The 19030-nt window shown below is 33.2% G+C and overlaps 3 protein-coding genes across 3 annotated transcripts; 1 reads left to right on the forward strand and 2 right to left on the reverse strand.

Annotated features, from left to right (window-relative positions):
- Positions 1 to 6531: 6531 nt before the first annotated feature.
- Positions 6532 to 8029, forward strand: LOC108454609 (10 kDa chaperonin, mitochondrial-like). Its single transcript, XM_017753124.2, has 3 exons — positions 6532 to 6791; positions 6871 to 7010; positions 7769 to 8029. The coding sequence occupies exons 1-3, from the start codon at positions 6687 to 6689 to the stop codon at positions 7815 to 7817; spliced, it is 294 nt and encodes a 97-aa protein (XP_017608613.1). The 5' UTR covers positions 6532 to 6686; the 3' UTR covers positions 7818 to 8029.
- Positions 8030 to 9158: 1129 nt separating this feature from the next.
- On the reverse strand, positions 9159 to 12742 carry LOC108454665 (uncharacterized). The gene is made up of 6 exons (XM_017753197.2): positions 12569 to 12742; positions 11849 to 11902; positions 11657 to 11726; positions 11427 to 11467; positions 9561 to 9620; positions 9159 to 9451 (listed from the first exon to the last, which is right to left on the reverse strand). The coding sequence occupies exons 1-6, from the start codon at positions 12632 to 12634 to the stop codon at positions 9401 to 9403; spliced, it is 342 nt and encodes a 113-aa protein (XP_017608686.1). The 5' UTR covers positions 12635 to 12742; the 3' UTR covers positions 9159 to 9400.
- A 3184-nt stretch (positions 12743 to 15926) lies between these two features.
- On the reverse strand, positions 15927 to 18238 carry LOC108454656 (uncharacterized). The gene is made up of 4 exons (XM_017753187.2): positions 17932 to 18238; positions 16990 to 17060; positions 16803 to 16889; positions 15927 to 16557 (listed from the first exon to the last, which is right to left on the reverse strand). The coding sequence occupies exons 1-4, from the start codon at positions 18026 to 18028 to the stop codon at positions 16279 to 16281; spliced, it is 534 nt and encodes a 177-aa protein (XP_017608676.1). The 5' UTR covers positions 18029 to 18238; the 3' UTR covers positions 15927 to 16278.
- Between the last annotated feature and the right edge of the window lie 792 nt (positions 18239 to 19030).

Genomic DNA, 19030 nt, shown 5'->3' on the forward strand with positions numbered 1-19030 from the left:
TTCTATGTTAACATAATTAATAGATGAGCTTATTCGGAATACCTTTTGGATATGATAGTAAGGTTTTGAGCTCATAAGGTTATATGATGACACGTAATTATAAGATAATCGATATATATGTGGTCTAAGTGGGAGATTGTAGGAAAATATGGATACCACATATATAATAAGCATAATTACTAATTATTTACTTCATAAAATATTAGTCCAAATTAAAAGTGATCTAATTTGGTTTAAGTTTATTGAGTTTATTTAATAAATAAAGTATGAGTCAAGTATATGTAGACAACGTCGAACTAATTTGTAATTGATGATTGACTAATTAAAAATTAAGGCTAATGTGCAAAAGTTATTGTTAGAATTAAGTGACCCAAATTCTTATTTAAATAAAATACGATGGAAAATAAAATAAAAGTAAAATCCATATAGAACTAGACTTCTTTTATTTTATTTTAGAATAAGGTTTTAAACCTTATTAAACTCCATCTATTTTATATTGATTAGGATAAGGTGTTTCAATCCTACTAGAATATGGCTTTGCAAGCCTATAAATAGACATAGTCTATTCCTCTTGTATTTGAGTAAAATTTTTCGACATAGTGAATTTTCTTCTCCTCCGCCTGTGGTTTTTTTTCCGAAAGGGTTTCCACGTAAAATTTATGTGTTCTTTATTTTTATTTATTTTATTCTATTTTATTTTTCACAAATTGGTATCGAGCTTAGGGTTATTCATCTCGATCACGGTAATGGCGTCTTTGAAGTATGAAATTCATTGTTGGATCGCAACACCAGATTTGCGTTGTGGCAAATTAAGATGCAAGCAGTTCTTGCACAGATGGATCTAGAGGATGCCCTGCTAGGGATAGATAAGATGCCTTCGACATTAACAGATGAAGAGAAGAAGCGTAAGGATCGAAAGGCATTAACACAATTACATCTGCATTTGTCCAACGAAATTTTGCAGGATGTGATGAAAGAGAAAACTGCCGCTGCATTATGGAAGAGGCTAGAACAAATATGTATGTCGAAAACTCTAACAAGCAAGTTGCATATGAAGCAGCGTCTTTATGCTCATCGTTTGGAGGAAGGTGCGTCTGTACACGAACACTTAACAGTGTTTAAAGAAATTCTCTCAAACTTGGAGGCCATGGAGGTTCAGTATGATAAGGAAGATCTAGGGTTGATTCTACTTTGTTCGTTGCCCCCGTCTTATTCAACCTTTAGAGACACGATTTTATATAGCCGCGAGTCTCTCACAGTTGATGAGGTTTATGATTCTTTAACCTCGTATGATAAGATGAAGCATCTTGTGGTTAAACCCAACTCTCAGGGAGAGGGTCTCATTGTTCGTGGGAGACAAGACCGAAATGTTGATGATGATCGTGGTAGAACACAGGAACGGAATCCTCGTGGTAAATCTAAGGGTAGATCGAAATCTTCAAACAGAGGTAAAACTTGCAACTTCTGCAAGAAGAAAGGGCACATTAAATCTGAGTGCTATAAGCTACAAAATAAGATTAAAAGGGAGGCTGCGAATCAAAAGGAAAACAAACGGAAAATTCCGGTGAAGGCGATGTTGTAGAAGACTACAGCGATGGTGAACTTCTAGTTGCTTCATCAATGATTCTAAAGTAAGCGAGAGTGGATACTTGATTCAGTTGCACCTTCCACATGAGTCCCAATCGGGATTGGTTTACAACTTATGAAACAAGATGTCTGAAGGTGTTGTTTTGATGGGAAATAATGCTTCATGTAAAATCGCAGTGTTGGAACAATTAAAGTTAAGATGTTTGATGGAGTTGTCCGAACACTTAGTGACGTGCGGCATGTTCCGAATTGAAAAGAAATTTAATTTCGTTGAGTACTCTTGATTCAAAAGGTGCAGATACACAGTGAAAGTGGGGTTTAAAGATTTCAAATGGTCCTTGTTGTGATGAAAGGGCAAAGAAAGATTGCCAAGTTATATGTTTTCTGTGGTTCTATATTATTGGTGATGCAATTGCCGCTTCCTCTTCCTTGTCGATGATGATATTACTAAACTTTGGCATATGCGCCTAGGGCATATGAGTGAGAATGGCATGGCGAATTAAGCAAAGAGGACTTCTTAATGGGCAAGGAATTTGCAAACTGAATTTCGTGAGCCTTGTGTTTTGGGAAGCAAAAGAGAGTTCGATTCACTAGAGGAATCCATAACACGAAGGAAACGTTGGAGTATATCCATTCGATCCGTGGGGCCGTCGAGTGCCTTCGAGAGGTGGAGCTAATTATATGCTAACCTTTATTGATGATTTTTCCAGAAAAGTTTGGGCGTTCTTCCTGAAGCAGAAAAGCGATGTGTTTTCCACATTTAAGTCTTGGAAAATTATGATTGAAAAACAGACGGGAAAACAGATAAAATACCTCCGTACAGACAATGGCTTAGAGTTCTATTCTGATGAGTTTAATAGATTGTGCAAGTCGAAGGATCATGAGACACTTGACGATTCGTCATACTCCACTGACAAAAGCGGCGTTGCGAAGCGAATGAACGAACGATCATGGAGAAGGTTCGATGTATGTTGTCAAATGCCAACTTACCGAAGTCATTTTGGGCAGAAGCAGCCTCTACTGCATGTTTTTTGATCAACCGATCTCCATCCGTTGCCATTGAGAAAAAGACTCCACAAGAGGTATGGTCCGTAATCCCGCTAATTATTCGATTTAAAGATTTTTGGGTGTCCTGCGTATGCTCATGTTGATAATGGAAAATTGGAACCGAGATCCATTAAATGCGTTTTCTTGGTTATAAAGTGGTGTAAAAGGCTATAAGTTATGGTGTCTGAAAATAGAAAAGTTGTGATTAGCAGAGATGTTGTTTTTGATGAAACCGCTATGCTACCTAACTTATCTCTTAAAGACTCTTCCAATAAAGAAAACCAAAAAGGGTGGAGCATCGATTAATACGAATCAACTCCTCAAGCCAATACAAAATTGAGAATAGAGTTGCTTCTTCACCGCAATACTCTATCGCCAAAAACAGGACAAGAAGAGAAATTAAACCTCCAAAGAAGTATGCCGAGGTTGATCTAGTTGCTTATGCTTTAAATGTGGTGAAGATATAGATGCGAATCAAGAGCCATTTAATTATTACGAGGCGATTAGTGTGAAGACTCGAAAAGTGGATGTTTGCTATGCAAGAGGAGATGGAATCACTCCACAAAAATAGAACATGGGATCTTGTAAAACTTCCTAAAGGTAAAAAGGCATTCGTTGTAAATGGGTGTTTAAAAAGAAAGAAGGGACTCTGGGAGTTGAAGAACCCGGATATAAAGCAAGGCTTGTTGCAAAGGGTTACTGATCAAATTCGAGTGGACTTCATGATGTGTTCTCTCCGGTTGTTAAGCATAGTTCGATTCGAGCTTTGCTTGGTATTGTTGCCATGCATGATTTGGAGCTTGAGAGTTAGATGTAAAACCGCATTTTACATGGAGAACTTGAGGAAGATATTTACATGCAACAACCGAGGGTTTTATAGTCTCGAAAAAGAGGACTATGTTTGCTTGCTGAAAAAGTCCCTTTACGGTTTGAAACAGATCACCAAGACAAGTGGTACAAGAGGTTTGATTCCTTTATGACTTCTCATGATTTCAAAAGAAGTAGTTTTGACAGTTGTGTCTACTTTAAGAAAAACAGTGATGGTTCTTTTGTGTATCTACTTCTTTATGTTGATGACATGTTGATAGCGAGAAAAGATAAAGAGAGATAAGAAAGGTTAAAGCCCAACTAAGTGAAGAATTTGAGATGAAAGATTTAGGACCAGCAAAGAAGATACTTGGTATGGAGATTCTCGAGATAGAAAAGCAAGTAAATTGTACCTAAGTCGGAAGGGGTACATTGAGAAAGTTCTTTGCGAGTTCAATATGCGAGTGCTAAGCTGTTAGTACTCCTTTAGCGACCATTTCGGACTTTCATCGGCCTTATCTCCTCAATCGATAATGAGATTGAGTACATGTCACATGTTCCATACTCTAGTGCAGAGGATCTCTCATGTATGCTATGGTTTGTTCACGCCCGATTTATCATATGCACATCGGTCAGATTAATGATACATGGCGAATCTGGTAAAGAACACGGAAAGCGATTCGGTGGATTTTAAGATACTTACGAGGCACTACTAATGTTTGCTTACAGTTTGGAAGAACTAAAGATGGAGTTATAGGGTATGTTGATGCTGATTTTCTGGAGACCTTGATAGAAGAAGATCTCTCATAGGTTACGTCTTTACAATCGGAGGTTGTGCAATTAGTTGGAAAGCCACTTTGCAAACTACGATCGCTTTGTCTACCAATGAAGGTGAGTACATGGCGATTAATTGAGGCTTGTAAAGAAGCTATTTGGTTGAAGGACTATTTAGTGAACTCAATGAAGACCTTCAAATCAGACAAGATTTTGTGACGGTCAGTGCCATCTTTCTTACAAAAGATCAAATGTTTCATGAGCGAACAAAACACATTGATATTCGGTATCATTTTGTTCGTGATATTATTGCTCGTGGTGATATTGTTGTGAGCAAAATTAGCACTCATGAAAATCCTGCAGATATGATGACTAAGTCACTTCCTATAACCAAGTTTGAGCATTGCTTAGACTTGGTTGGTGTTCATTGTTGAAGTTAAACCCTTAAGGGGTTTTTGGAAGAGGTGAAGAACTTGTTTATTGAAAGTTCGCGATGAAGAACTTGTTCATTGAGAATTTGTGTCAAGGTGGAGATTGTTAGAATTAAGTGACCCAAATTCTTATTTAAATAAAATACGATGGAAAATAAAATAAAAGTAAAATCCATATAGAACTAGACTTCTTTTATTTTATTTTAGAATAAGGTTTTAAACCTTATTAAACTCCATCTATTTTATATTGATTAGATAAGGTGTTTCAATCCTACTAGAATATGGCTTTGCAAGCCTATAAATAGACATAGTCTATTCCTCTTGTATTTGAGTAAAAATTTTACGACATAGTGAATTTTCTTCTCCTCTGCCCGTGGTTTTTTTTCCCGAAAGGGTTTCCACGTAAAATTTATGTGTTCTTTATTTTTATTTATTTTATTCTATTTTATTTTTCACAGTTATATATTAGGGTTATGGTCCCTAAATTACATATACGTAACTTTTCTGACATCCCATCTTTAGAAAAGAGAGTCACATTTTTTAAATTACTCGTATGTTAATTTGGAAGACCAATATCGTAAGGCTCAAAGATTTTACGATATTAATGGATTCAGGTATATTTCTATATCTAATTTTATTTTTGATGATTTGACACGACAAATTATGATTTATTAAATTTTATATCTATTTTTTTTATTTTAACAATCTATTCAAGACAAATACATAAATTTGAACAAACTACTCAAAACAACTATTAAATCAAAAATCGAAATTGATTAACATATCAAACAATTGCTTAAACCGGTTTGTTATATTTATTACAACAACAATATAATTATGAGCCCAAACTCATCATATGTACCTTAAATCGGACAAAACCCAACATAAAAAAATAAATGTAAAAAAATTGTGAAAAAATTGTTGATGAAAAAAGTGAAAAGCCTAAACAATGATATATTAAACAGTGAAACACTTTATATTTTATTAGTAATATTGCCCCACTATGCAGGGCTGTACTTTTTATTTTTAATTATAATAATTTATAATTTTCAGGTTAAAAATTAAAATAATTATATTGATTGAATAGTATTTGATGTTTTAGTCTAATTATATTTTGAGATTCACTTTTAAACTTGGATAAAAGGTAAAAATGAATATTTAATTTATGGATTATAAAAAAATCATGAAATAGAAAATATAAGAAATTGGAAATTTTGAAGCAATGTCTCGAATATAATTAATTGGGCAGTGACATATTCATACTATTATAAAAAATAATCATATTTATAAAGAAAAATATTGATATTTTTTTACAGAATTATTATTATGCACATTGTTAAGGAAGAATAAAATTCACAAACAGGTTTTGAGTATATTAAAATTAAAATTAGTATTGAACCCTATGCGACGGCTTAATGATTAAGGGTGTTCATTATTTCAGGTGTAATCTGAATTTGAATTATGTTAATTGCGTTTGTTATTTGAGTTTTGCTCTGTTATTATAATTCAAAAAAAAATTAGTACTGACATTGATGCTAAATATTTTTTTAAAAAATTGTTGGATATCCTTTGGAAAATAAAAAAAAATGAAAATGTTTTATATTTAATAAATTATTTGTGTATAAATTTATGTAAAGCCATCTATTTAATTATTTGAATTTATTTTTAATATTTGTTTATGAGGTGTCATTCCATGGTCAATTCGTAGTATATTTTATATACAAATGAACTTTAAAAGATATAGAATACTTAATTCCAACATGAAGGTTATTAGCTTCTGTAAATAAAAAGAACAAAAAAAATACGGGCACGAATGCATCTTAAACCCTAGAAGTCTAGAGTGTTCTAATTTTGTTGTTGTTGTCGTTTAAAGTCTAGAGTCTTCCAAAGGTTAAGGTGAGGGGGGTATTTTCGTAATTCAACAGAAACCCTGAATCCATCTTAAACCCTAAGATCTCCCCATTCTTTCAATCATCTCCTGTCACAGCCAATCCCCTCGCATAAAGAACCTCAGTTTTTGCCCCTTCTCTAACAACAAACATGGCAAAGCGATTGATTCCTTCATTTAATCGCATTTTGGTTGAGAAAATAATCCCTCCTTCTAAAACCAACTCTGGGATCTTGCTTCCTGAGAAGACCCCCAAGGTTTTTATTTTATCTATCAATTTACTTTGTGTTGATGTTATTTTTTCTTCTAATTTTGTGTTTCCCCCATTTGTTATAGTTGAACTCTGGAAAAGTGGTAGCAGTTGGACCAGGAGCTCGAGACAGAGATGGGAAGCATATCCCAGTTAATCTGAAGGAAGGAGATACAGTTCTTTTGCCTGAATATGGTGGCACTGAAGTCAAGCTTGGTGAAAAAGAGTTAGTCCTTTGTTTTACATCTCTTTTTTCATGCTATTATTTCTTACTGTTTTGTATGGATGTGTTTTTTTACTACACTAAGCTTCTGATTGGTTGATGCTTTTCGTTTTTTGAGGAATTATTTAACGCTTAAAAATGTCTAACACTCATTTGCTGTTCAGCAAGTTGAGGTGCTTTGGGTGCAATGCAGTAACTCCTCTAAAAGGTTCACCTCATCATTATTGTGGACATGTATATTGGGGGGGGGGGGATACGGTAGAAGAAAAAATCTTTGATTAAGTACCAGTTTCTGGTGAAGTCTTTAAGAAGTGTGTTCAAGGTTATAAAGCCTCTAGGATAGTCAAGATACATCTCCACCAATGGTAAACCTGGGGTTAATGAAAACAAGGTTAATCGGCAATAATGGACCGTGGCATCAGATTATATTAGAATGTATGACCTTGGTTTTTTTCCATACTTTACTACCTTGGTTTTTTTTTTTGACAAGCAGTTATCAGTTTTTTTGTGGTTTATAGTCTCCGGTCGAACTTTTGATTCTTGAATCCTTTGAAACATCACAAGTTGTTGGTGGATTCAATTCCGCAATCTAGATGCTGGAGTTGAATGAGAGCAAACCACATTCTTTGCTTGCTGATTGGCATATAATAAAAGCAATTATCTATGTTATCTGTTCTTCATTTTCTAAGATTAATCTACCCATTCATTTGCAGTTACTTCTTTTCAGTTTTAACTTGTTTTCTTCTTAATCCATTGTTCAGGTATCACCTATACAGAGATGATGACATCTTGGGAACCCTTCATGACTGATTTTTGCGGCTGTGGGACTGGAGAATTTGATTCTCATTCAAATATGTCTCTGTTCTTGAAGGAAACAAATATTTACCTTGGACTTGTGACTCTATCAGTAATTTTACATGTTTAAGACTTTTTATTCGTTTGAAGGCATTTTGGATGAGGAATGTTTTCAAGAATTTTACTAGCTATGAGGAAAAAATGTTGCTAAAATCTTTAATCAATAATCTCTTGCATTTTGGTTTTATACTGCTTATTCATAAACATTTTCAGAGTGACAAAATTTTGAGTTCAACGATATGCACAAATCCATATGATAACATGCATGAAAATTAATACAGCAAGAGGAATGATATCCTCTTGAAGGATTACCAAATTTGGGATTTAATAATTGAGTAGGTTAAATGCCAATGGTTGCCATCTTTTAATCCTAATCAATCCCTAAATTCATCTCCTCTCTCAATATATAAAGGATCTTCTTAGAAGGAAATTCCCAATCTGAATATTATGTAAAATGTTAAATCCTGTCTTGAGCTGATGTTAAGGATGGCGAGAATATCTGACTTGACCTAATAAGGTCAGGTTTCTTTTAGAAATCAAATTTGGGGATAGATCAGAATTGGAGTGTGTTAATTTTTAAAAATTAGTCAGGTCAGAGTTAAGGTTTATTCTAAACCTGCATCACCTTGACATGAGATAATTACGAAATTACCTTAAAAAATGTTTCATTCCATGGTAAAATATATACCCGTGCTCTCATCTTTCCTGATACAGCATACAGATATGTTGAGTTCTCAAAGGAACAGGAATAGAGTCACCTTGTGAGAAAGATGAAATGGAATTTTAGAAGTTAAAATGTAACATTAACTAGTTAAAGGTGAAGTCGAGACATATACTTTCAATCGCGAATAGTGACAGGGAACTCATAAGATATATACTAATATATATGTTTGCTACATCAACTACATCTTATTTGCTTACATCCTATATCCCTTCATAAAATCCTCCCCACCTTGTCCCATTGCCAGCTAGTTGCTCCAATTTCCGCAACTACAGGAGAGAACAAGGACTTAAAAATCTTCAATGAACTGAGAAATTTCCATGCATTATTACAGGAACCTATTGATCTAAGTATACAGCTTTATTATTTTTTTGGTCTTTATAATTACAGAAGGAAAAAACAGGAACTATGCTATTCAAAAAACAAAGGATGAATAGTTTCAATATGGTAAAGAGTAACATCGGAAATGTCTGATGAGTGAACGATAGAGAACTAAAATAGAAATGGGTAAAAGCCAAAAATAAGCTCTTCCTCATTTTCCCATGAGTAGAGACGCTTATGAGACAAGCTGGGTATAAAATTGAAAGTCTAGGACTGTCTTAATCTTTTGAATATAGGTTACATTGAGAATGACTGTCAAATACGATGAAACTCATTTAACAATGCACAACAAGAATGGTTTTTTGATCATAAATTTTCCCAAAACAGGTTCTGCAACTTCTTCATAACCAAGAAGGGGGAAAAAATACAGACGAAGAAAAGAACCTAACAATATAAAACAGGTATTAGCCATGAAGGGACTATCTCTTCAGCAGTTTCATGAGTTTAGGAACTTCTGAGCAGCTTCAAAACTCAGCCCCTCGTACACCTGCAATTGATTAAAGATTTTGAAGTTTTGTCCAATCAAATATCAGAAATTGGAAATTAATCATAAAAAGTATTCAATGGTTATGTGGGATTAACTAAAATAGACATACAAGTTTCCTGTGAACGTGTTGAAAAGCCTTGCAAAATTTGTCTGCCTCTGCTGCACCAACCTATGTCAGTCAACAAGTAGCCGTTATTAACATGTTTAAAATGCTTCCAGCACCATATTGTCAGTAACTATTATTAAGCATTGCAACTGTATCAACAGTAAACCAAAAACTTACTATGACAACAGTAATTTACAATCAACTCAACAAAAATATCCCATAAGAACCTCAAAACCAAGAAAAAGATGATAACATTTGGGGTTACAGGTAAGAACCATTTCAGTAGAAAAAGCTCTTTTATGGATTATTTGGCATGTAACTGCAACATGCATAACTGCTGGCTACTGCAGAGACAAGATTCGATTCAAACTTTTTTTCCTGCTAATTTCTATTCTTATCACTCTGGGTTCCAATCTATATGACCTCTGGGTAGTACAAAGTAAACCTCTTCGGCAAAGGCAGGTAGTGACCTAACCTTTAAGAGCCTGTACAAGGAAGGAGCCCTCTCTTTCTTATTTAGCATTGTATGGTTATTACGCATCAATGGTAAGTAAAACTGCAATTTTCTGTTAATCATTCCCAAAAGAGAGCACATAAAGCTTAAAAGGCTTCATTACTACTATGCATTATGTAGAGTAGAACAATAAAGTTCTATGTCATAAGAAATGCTCACTCTAATAAACAATATAAAGCATCAAATTCAATTAAATTAATTAATAAGAAATAAATAAAATACTTTAAAATTTATCTTCTTTGAAGCAGAATACTTCAAGTAATTTAAAAAGAAAATTTTCAAAGGCACAAGCCACAGTTGCCCCATGAGAATAGCTGACAAGATGGAACTCTTGGTCTGAGTACATATGCTTTTCACCATGTTTATCGTTAAAGCACATAAATAATCAAAATTTTTGCAATTACTATGTATTCACTCTATAGTCTATATCATCACAAAATAATTCACGTCGCCCCAGAACTATAAAAAAACAGGTTATAATGTTTCCCACGACACTGGTGGATAGCTGGATCTCTTGATGCAGCACCATTGAAGACAATATAAGGTGCTTTGCATCCTCAGTTATTATTAGAGCTCATAACCATCCAAAACTTTTAATGCAAAGTATTCAGTAATTATCATCACAAGAGGTTTGAGAATTGTCAATTGTATAACTAATAGAAAAGATCTTCAGCTATGGCATAATAGAAAAAAGGCTGAAAAAGAAAAAGAGATGGTGTCAGAATAATGGTTGAAAGAATGTAAAGGCCCCTCAAGAATCAAATTATTGGTGTTGTAGAAGCAATCTCACAACAATGGCTTATTACAATTTAACAAACTTTGTTGAGGTTTCAAGCAACAAAAAAAAAAAGAAAAAGAAAAGGAAAAATCATGGAAATTAAAGACTTTAGGAAGATTTCAGGGAGCTATGCATGGGAATCGAGGACCATGGGAGGGAGGATCATTAAGTCCTGAGAAAATCAGATGGCAGGAAACATCTACAAATTTTAGTTACATGTCGGTAAGCAACGCATTCTGTTTAAAATTTTGTATCTGAACACAAAAACCACGTTGGTACTACTTTTACTTCTTTCTTTAATTTCATTAATCAGAAAAAATACGAGGTTTGTTTTCAGTGGAAGCAAAGAAACGTTTTGATTCCAACGATGCCTTGCCTCATCAAATCCACAGTAAATCATATAAGTTGCCAGTTGAATTTTGTAGTCCAGTAGTAAGTAATTTCATCAGAAACATAATAACTTCTACATATATTGCAACAAATATGCCAGTTCAGAAGAGAATAAATTCAAGAAAGCCTAAAGAATTTAGAACACTGAAAATTTAGTTAACTTGGAGTCATTATATTTTAGGCATACCTTCTTCTCAGCTGTCAACTTTAGCTTCTGCCAGAACTTATCTGTCAAAAAGAATACATGCATGTAAACAAAAAAGTTGTAAGACTATATTTCAAAAAAAGAAAATGTAAGCCGTTCATTATTTCCCCAAAGTTTGACATATAAATGGAGCAACTGACAACAGATCAAAATTCTTATCCGTACAGTTTTATAGAGATATTTTATTCTATGGACTGTGTGTAATAACTTACCATGCAAATCAGTTCCTTGATTCTCTGTTTCTTTTCTTTCATCATGCCATGCATCTTGCCAGTCCTTAATCTGTTTAGCAAATGAAGAACATGTCAAGCTAGCATATAACAGATACATTTCAACGGAATACTACAAACATTGCTCAATTATAGAAAGAGGAGTAGGGGGGATGAATCAGTTTTAGTAAATACCGCCTCATTTGATGCTGAACAAGAAGCTGCTTGTCTAGATGAAGCAGACTCGGCCTGAAACATTTAAAGATAATTTCAAGCAAAATGAATCTAAAAATTTAGTATCAGAATGACTGCTTTCATAACCGTAAACATTATTGCATGCATCAACAGCTTTCAGTTATAAAAATCGGAAATTAGATAATTAAACTAGAAAACTGCCACCCGTCAAGCAATTTGTGAATGCAACTAAAGCCAAGTAAGAATCTCAGATGTTTCTATTCAATAGTGAGACAATTAAATCCTTAAACAACTTAAAAAAGCATCATTTTGACAACATCGAACAAAAATATTAGCACTAACAGAATTGGTTTCATGCTTAAGTCCCGTAAAAACCCTTACAATACTCTCTTTCCAAATACAGAGGCATGAAACACACAGATCATCAATCAAATCCAAGAAAAAGTAGTCACAATCACAAAAAAAACCGATTTAAATATGGTAAGACATAAGATTATTATAGCACTGAAACAAAACGAGGATCTTTCAGAACGTTTTACATTGTGGAACTAACGCAATTCAAAAACCTTAAACCTATCAATTCAGGGCGGAAAAAAGAAGGGAAAAAAAGTTGAAATTGAGGGAAAACATCGATGAGAGAGCCAGAGATAAATGAACAACAAAAGAATGATTAGAATTAGAAAATGGTGTAGAAAAATAAAGAGGGGTTTTGAAATTTACATGGTAATCACGAGATCGAACAACAGGGAAGAGATCAAGAAGGCGCCGAAATTCTTGTTCATCCATGTCTCCCAGCTGTTTGAGAATAATCCTCAAAAATTTGTATCTCCTTTTGACTGAAGGTTTACAAGCATGATTATAATCATCTTATTATGACCAAATTGCCCCGGGAACAACAATGACTAGGAAAAAGACATTTTATATTATTTAAAAAACTTAAAAAAAAAACAGATATAAGAGTAATTGAAATTTATATATTATATAAAATCAGTAGTGTTTAAGAGTTAATAGGGTATTTTAGGTAGAATAAAAAATCAATAGAAATAATTTAAGCATTAGAAATTAATAAAGATAATTTAAGTATTTTGTAAATAAAGTTAATTTATTTATAAATTTTAATTACTTACTATTAATTATTTTTATTTAATATAAATAAAGGTGCATTAAGAGTATAAAATTAATAGGGTTATTTTAGGTTGAATAAAAACCAATAGAGATGATTTAAGCATTAAAATTAATAAGAAAATTTTAGTTATTTTGTAAACAAAGTTAATTTATTTATTTATAAATTTTAAATTCTTATTATTAATTATTTTTATATAATATAATAAGGGTACTTTGTTACGATTTCACTCAGGTCATTAGCCCTACCTTCGGCATCCCTCTCATTGCGATTAAGGTAACGACTTTGGGCATGACTAGTTCCGATAGTGTGACAGGCGGTGTGAATAAACTCCAGGAACGAATTCACTGTCGTATAGCTGACCGAAAATTACTAGTGATTCTGGCTTCATGCAGGTGAGTTGTAGCCTGCAATCCGAATTGCGAACGGGTTTTTGGAGTTAGCTCACCATTGCGGGATCGCGACCCTTTGTCTCGTCCATTGTAGCACGTGTGTCACCCAAGGCATAAGGGACATGCTACCTTGACGTCATCCTCACCTTCCTCCGGCTTATCACCAACAGTTTTCTTAAGGTTTCAAACTCAACGGTGGCAACTAAACACAAGGATTGCGGGACTTAACCCAATACTTTACGGCACAAATTGGCGACAGTAATGCACCACCTGTGTCTGTATTCCTTAAGGCACCCCTCTCTTTCAAGAGGATTCGTGGCATGTCAAGTCTGGGTAAGGTTCTTCAATTTGAATCGAATTAAACTACATGTTCTACCGTTTGTGCAGGCCCTCGCCAGTTCCTTTGAGTTTCATTCTTACGAACGTACTCCCCAGTTAGGATACTTAACGTGTTAGCTACAGCATTTCATGGGTCAATACGCATAGCGCTTAGTATCCATTGTTTACAGCTAAGACTACTGGGGTATCTAATCCCATTTGCTCCCTAACTTTCGTCTAACAGTGTCAGTGCCGACCTAGCAAAATGCTTTCGTTATTGGTGTTATTTCTGATTCCTACACATTTCACCCCTTCACTGAAAATTCCCTTTGTCCCTATCATACTCCAGCTTGGTAGTTTCCATCACCTATCCAAGGTTGAGCCCTGAGATTTGGCAGCGAACTTAAAAAGCCACTTATAGACGCTTTACACCCAATCATTCCAGATAACATTTGCATCCTCTATATTATTGCGACTACTGGCACAGAGTTAGCCAATGCTTATTCCCCAGATATTGTCATTGCTTCTTCTCTGGGAAAAGAAGTTCACAATCCGTGGGCCTTCTACTTCCACGCGGCATTCCTTCGTCAGACTTTTGCCCATTGCGAAAAATCCCCCACTATTACCTCCTATAGGAGTCTTGTTCGTGTCTCAATCCCAGTGTGGTTGATCATCCTCTCGGACTAGCTATTGATCACCGCCTTGGTAAGCTATTGCCTTACCAACTAGCTAATTAGACGCAAGCCCCTCTTTGAGCGGATTCCTCCTTTGGCTCCTTAGCCTACAGGGTATTATCAGTCATTCCAACTGTTGTTCCCCTCCCAAGGGCAAATTCTTATGCGTTACTCATCCGTCAACTACTAGAAACACCACTTCCTGTACGATCATGTGGCTAGCGTTCATCCTAAGCTAGGATCAAACTCTCCATGAGATTCATAGTTGTATTACTTATAGCTTTCTTGTTCATAGACAAAGCAAATTCGGAATTGTCTTTTATTTCAATGCATAACTTGTATCGATCTGTTTCATAGTATAAAAAAATAATAAAGGCATTTTAGGTAGAATAAAAAGGCAATAGAAATAATTTAGGTATTAGAACTTAATAAGTGCAATTTAAGTATTTTATTTTGTAGACAAAGTTAACTAATTTATTTATAAATTTTAAATTTTATTATGATTAGTTATTTTTATTTAATCTATATCTATATATAATATATTTTGACCTCCTTTTTTATCCAAGGGAGTTAATAGGGTTAAAGTAGTATTTAAACTCATTATATTTTAATTATTTACTCCTTTAATATATAAATTATTTTATCAACTCTCTAAAATTTATATCTTTAATAAATATACTTGCAAATAATCTATGAAACGCGCAATGATTATGCATATTATTTATTTTATTAAATAAACATATTAATTTAGGAAAGTGGTTGTTATATTTTTAACATATTGATCGTAACAAATACAATTAAAAGATTGATGTAATATTGCTAATAAAATATTAATTATTTCTAATTATTGTATTAATATACAAATAATAAAATAACGGATCGCTTAGTCAAGATAATTAGTAATGATATTGATTATTTAGTGGTACTTAAAAGAACCACCGTCCAAGAACAAGGCTTTACTAAAAGAAGATATTCGTTCCAGTATTCTTGTGCAATCAAGTAATAATTAAAATTTTTTTCTTGTATCTAGGCTTCGCGTATTTTCCTTTCTACCCAAAAGAACACAAAAAGTCTAATATGTGTTCAAAATACATTGAAGCAGATAGAAAAAGGAGGAAACTGATTATTGAATTGTTGTTATATCCGTTGGCTTGCTTTCAATTACTATTATGTGATGTATGAATAGTTTTATTTTTCTCTTTGTATAAAAATGTATCTTCTAAATTTAATATATTTAGCCATAATAAAAATTTTGAATTTTAATAAATAACACTAGTAACTAAAATAGAATTTTAACTGAAGACGTGAATTCGAACAATTAAAAATAATTTCACCATTGAAAGTTCAATTCTTTAATAATTTTCATATTTTTTCAGCAACATGACATTTTTTTTTCATTTTAATCTGTAGGCACTAGGCATCAATAATTCAAAAATGATTTCAAAATTAATTTTTTTACCTTCATCAATTTTCAAAATATGATATTATTTAGCTTTAGAAAAAAAAAACACGTATTGTAATTCTTTATTTCATTAAAATACTTGAAACCACGAGAGCCTACCATTGCGAAGTTTTGAAGGCTGAAAAATCCATTTGCAAAAGTAGAGTATTTTCTTTGCCTGTAAATGCTTCTACAAACAATATGATGAAAATAAATATGGGAGAGAATGAACAAATTATGCAAACAAAATCACAAAAACTATCGATCTCCCCCATCAAAATCAATAAAATACTGCACCTCCTACAGTTCTCAATCTTCTCTCTGCATACTTGTCGGCTTTGACACTGAAATGAGCTTAGTACACAATAACAGATGAAGATCATACACCAACTATATGATATAAGGGCTATTTTTATCAGCTTTTAAGATCCAAAACTGGCATTGACGAACAGCTTGTACCTTTACTAGTTTACACGTTTCATTCAATGGCGCTTCTTGCCACCACGACCACCACCTTTCTTCTTCCCTCCGTTCTTTTTACCACTTCCCTTTTTCTTTTTCCCTTTATTAAAAGGGTGACCATCAAAGTCATTGTCTTTAGCGGGAGACTTGTGAAACAAATGCTTCACATCGAGTACACCATTTTTAAAATGGCCTTCACTTGACTTCAAAACCCTGTCCTCAGGCCTCCGCTTGTCTGTGGATCCTTTAGTGCCACTACCACCACCAAGCTTTCCTCTAAATCGGCCAAGAATCATATTCTGAAGTTCAAAAACGAAAAGAGTAATGATCCACAAAAGTTTTTGTATCAGCTTAAAGCATCATGATCTATATTACCAGGACTCTTATGTTTTCTTAGGTAATCATGCTCAGACCTGTATGCTAAACATGCATACATAGGTATGAGAATGACCTTCCAAATATATGAGAAAACTTTTAAAAAATTGAGTCCATTCTGAGTCCGGATAACATAGATTATGGCCAAAAGGCAATGAAAGTAAACCACCTCTTGAAGCATTTTCTCTTCTCTTTTCTTTTGATTCTTCATGACCGCCTTAGCAACACTCAGAGGTAATCTCTGCCTCTTAGGGGGCTGCTTTCAGGAAAGCAAAAGCTAATGTTAAAAATAATTTAAAATAGCAATCACTCTGCAGTTTTCACAGTTTTATATTTCTGAAGACGAAAGTCCTTACCTTTCCACCCAAAGAAACCACCTTCCTATTCTCAATCTCTTTCCTCTCCTTCCATGTCATGTGGGAGGATCCTAAAATGTAAAAAACAGAAGTCATCAAAACCACTATATAACTACATAGAGAATTACAATCCATAATTGGAAGGGGTGAAAATTTCGAAACAAAGCTTCAATCATATCACATATTGGAGCCTATGTTACCCGGACTCCCCATTTTCTCTAAAACATCAGTGTCTTGACATATATTTGGATATGGAGTATGAAAGTATAATCTTTTAAACATATGAAAAATGTATCTCACACTTACTCCAATTCCAGATGACATAGCATAGAGCTAAGCTTGTTTGATCTATTCTCAAAGTAAGTCAAGACATATATGTTTTGAGAGCAATATAATTCCCAGTAAGCTTCCAAAATCTAAACATTCGAACTATTTCAAAAAATCTCCAAGAACTCACAGCTTTTCATCAAATTTTGAGGCATATCAGTCCACACCCTAAAACTCTCGAACAAAAGCCAGATACATAGAAGCGTAAAAATTACTTACAGCATTATTATGAAGCCCAAGTAAGCTTTAAGTCCTAAAAATCTATATTTCACCTTCGTTGCAGCAAATTATAAGCAGCAAGAATGGAATTTTCATTGTTCTTGATGGAACAAACAGATTTGAAAGATTTCGACAAAAGCAACCAAATCAAAAACAAAATCTACCCAATTCAAACAAATTAGAGAAACTACAACAACACTCACCAAAACAACCAAATTTAATACTAATATCACCCAACGGTAAACAAAGGCAACACCCTAAATCTTAACCGGCATTGTTTATATGACCATTTAACTACTTTCTAAGCCAATTGAGGTTGCTTGGATGACAAAAACATAAATTAAAAAATATAAAAACAAAATTTTAAAAAAAAGAAAGAAAGAGGGGAGCAAATACCAAGAAACTGGATATCTTTCATAATGTTTTTAATGTTGAAGCCGTGGTCATTGGCGGCGTCCATCTGATTCCCCGGCTCTTCCTTCTTCTTCGTCATCTTGGCCACTGCCAGATTTATACGGATATAAAAGGAATAGCTTAAATTTGAAAGTATTGATGTGGGAATGGAAATCCTGGATTTGAAAAGGGGGAACAGTGAGATGGGGTTTCAGAGTCGGCTTTTGCTTTCGCTCTCCCGGTCGCTCGCTTGCCGTATGTATCAGTAATTCATGTTCTGTAGGGCAAATAACTGGGGCTGGGTCTAATAGGCTTTTATGCTAATTGGCCCAACTAATTTGGAACCTAGGGTTAACAACACCATGTAATTCTAAACATCAAATCTTATACCTCATAATTTAAAATAAAAAAATTAATGGATGTTGTAAAGATTTGGTTTCTTATCATTCCTCTAATTTTTTCAATTTTTTAAAAGTTTGATATTTAACAATTTTGGTAATAAAAAATATAATTGATTCTTTTTTAAATTAAAGTAAAAATAAAGGTCACACGATTTGATCCATCCGTTTGACAAAAACTTTAATCACGGTCCCATACTCATATTTTATACTTTCCTTTCTCTTATTTTTACCCTATTCTTTTATTTTTCCATAAATAAATAGAAATAGAAATAAATAATATAAAATAAATAAAATAAATTTGAATTTATACTTGATTATAACATTATTTAATTGTATTATTTTAAAAAAAAATTTCTAATTTTCCTTTAACATTTTATATAATTATAATTATAAAATATTTTATATTTTAATTAAAATTTAGAATCTTATATTTCATAAGAATTATTTTTAATAACTATTTTATTTATAAAAAGAAAAATGAAAATGAATTTATAAAATTAATCTAAATGAATATACTTTAAAAATTAATTATAAATTTTGAAAATACTTAAATTGCATAAACTATTATTACTTACTGTATTTATTTACAAAAAGAAAAAGAAAAGAAAGAGAAAAGAGTAATAGTAAAACCAATAAACTATAAAAGAAAGACCCCAAATAAGAGAAACCCCAAATAAGACCCAAAAACAATATCAACCATG

This window comes from Gossypium arboreum, chromosome 9 (assembly GCF_025698485.1).
Source record: "Gossypium arboreum isolate Shixiya-1 chromosome 9, ASM2569848v2, whole genome shotgun sequence".
Taxonomy (NCBI): Eukaryota; Viridiplantae; Streptophyta; class Magnoliopsida; order Malvales; family Malvaceae; genus Gossypium; species Gossypium arboreum.

Bases quoted from the DNA above. Each gene is read 5' to 3' on its own strand.
- LOC108454665 (XM_017753197.2), bottom strand. From the start codon at position 12,634: ATGGATGAACAAGAATTTCGGCGCCTTCTTGATCTCTTCCCTGTTGTT. The intron at 11,903-12,568 runs GTAAATTTCAAA...TAAATGTTTCAG, and splicing joins TTCGATCTCGTGATTACCAT to GCCGAGTCTGCTTCATCTAG. The intron at 11,468-11,656 runs GTAAGTTATTAC...TCTTTTTGACAG, and splicing joins TCAAGGAACTGATTTGCATG to ATAAGTTCTGGCAGAAGCTA.
- LOC108454656 (XM_017753187.2), bottom strand. From the start codon at position 18,028: ATGACGAAGAAGAAGGAAGAGCCGGGGAATCAGATGGACGCCGCCAAT. The intron at 17,061-17,931 runs GTATTTGCTCCC...TTTACATTTTAG, and splicing joins GAAAGATATCCAGTTTCTTG to GATCCTCCCACATGACATGG. The intron at 16,890-16,989 runs GTAAGGACTTTC...TCCTGAAAGCAG, and splicing joins TGGTTTCTTTGGGTGGAAAG to CCCCCTAAGAGGCAGAGATT.
- LOC108454609 (XM_017753124.2), top strand. From the start codon at position 6,687: ATGGCAAAGCGATTGATTCCTTCATTTAATCGCATTTTGGTTGAGAAA. The intron at 6,792-6,870 runs GTTTTTATTTTA...CATTTGTTATAG, and splicing joins TTCCTGAGAAGACCCCCAAG to TTGAACTCTGGAAAAGTGGT. The intron at 7,011-7,768 runs GTTAGTCCTTTG...TCCATTGTTCAG, and splicing joins GTCAAGCTTGGTGAAAAAGA to GTATCACCTATACAGAGATG.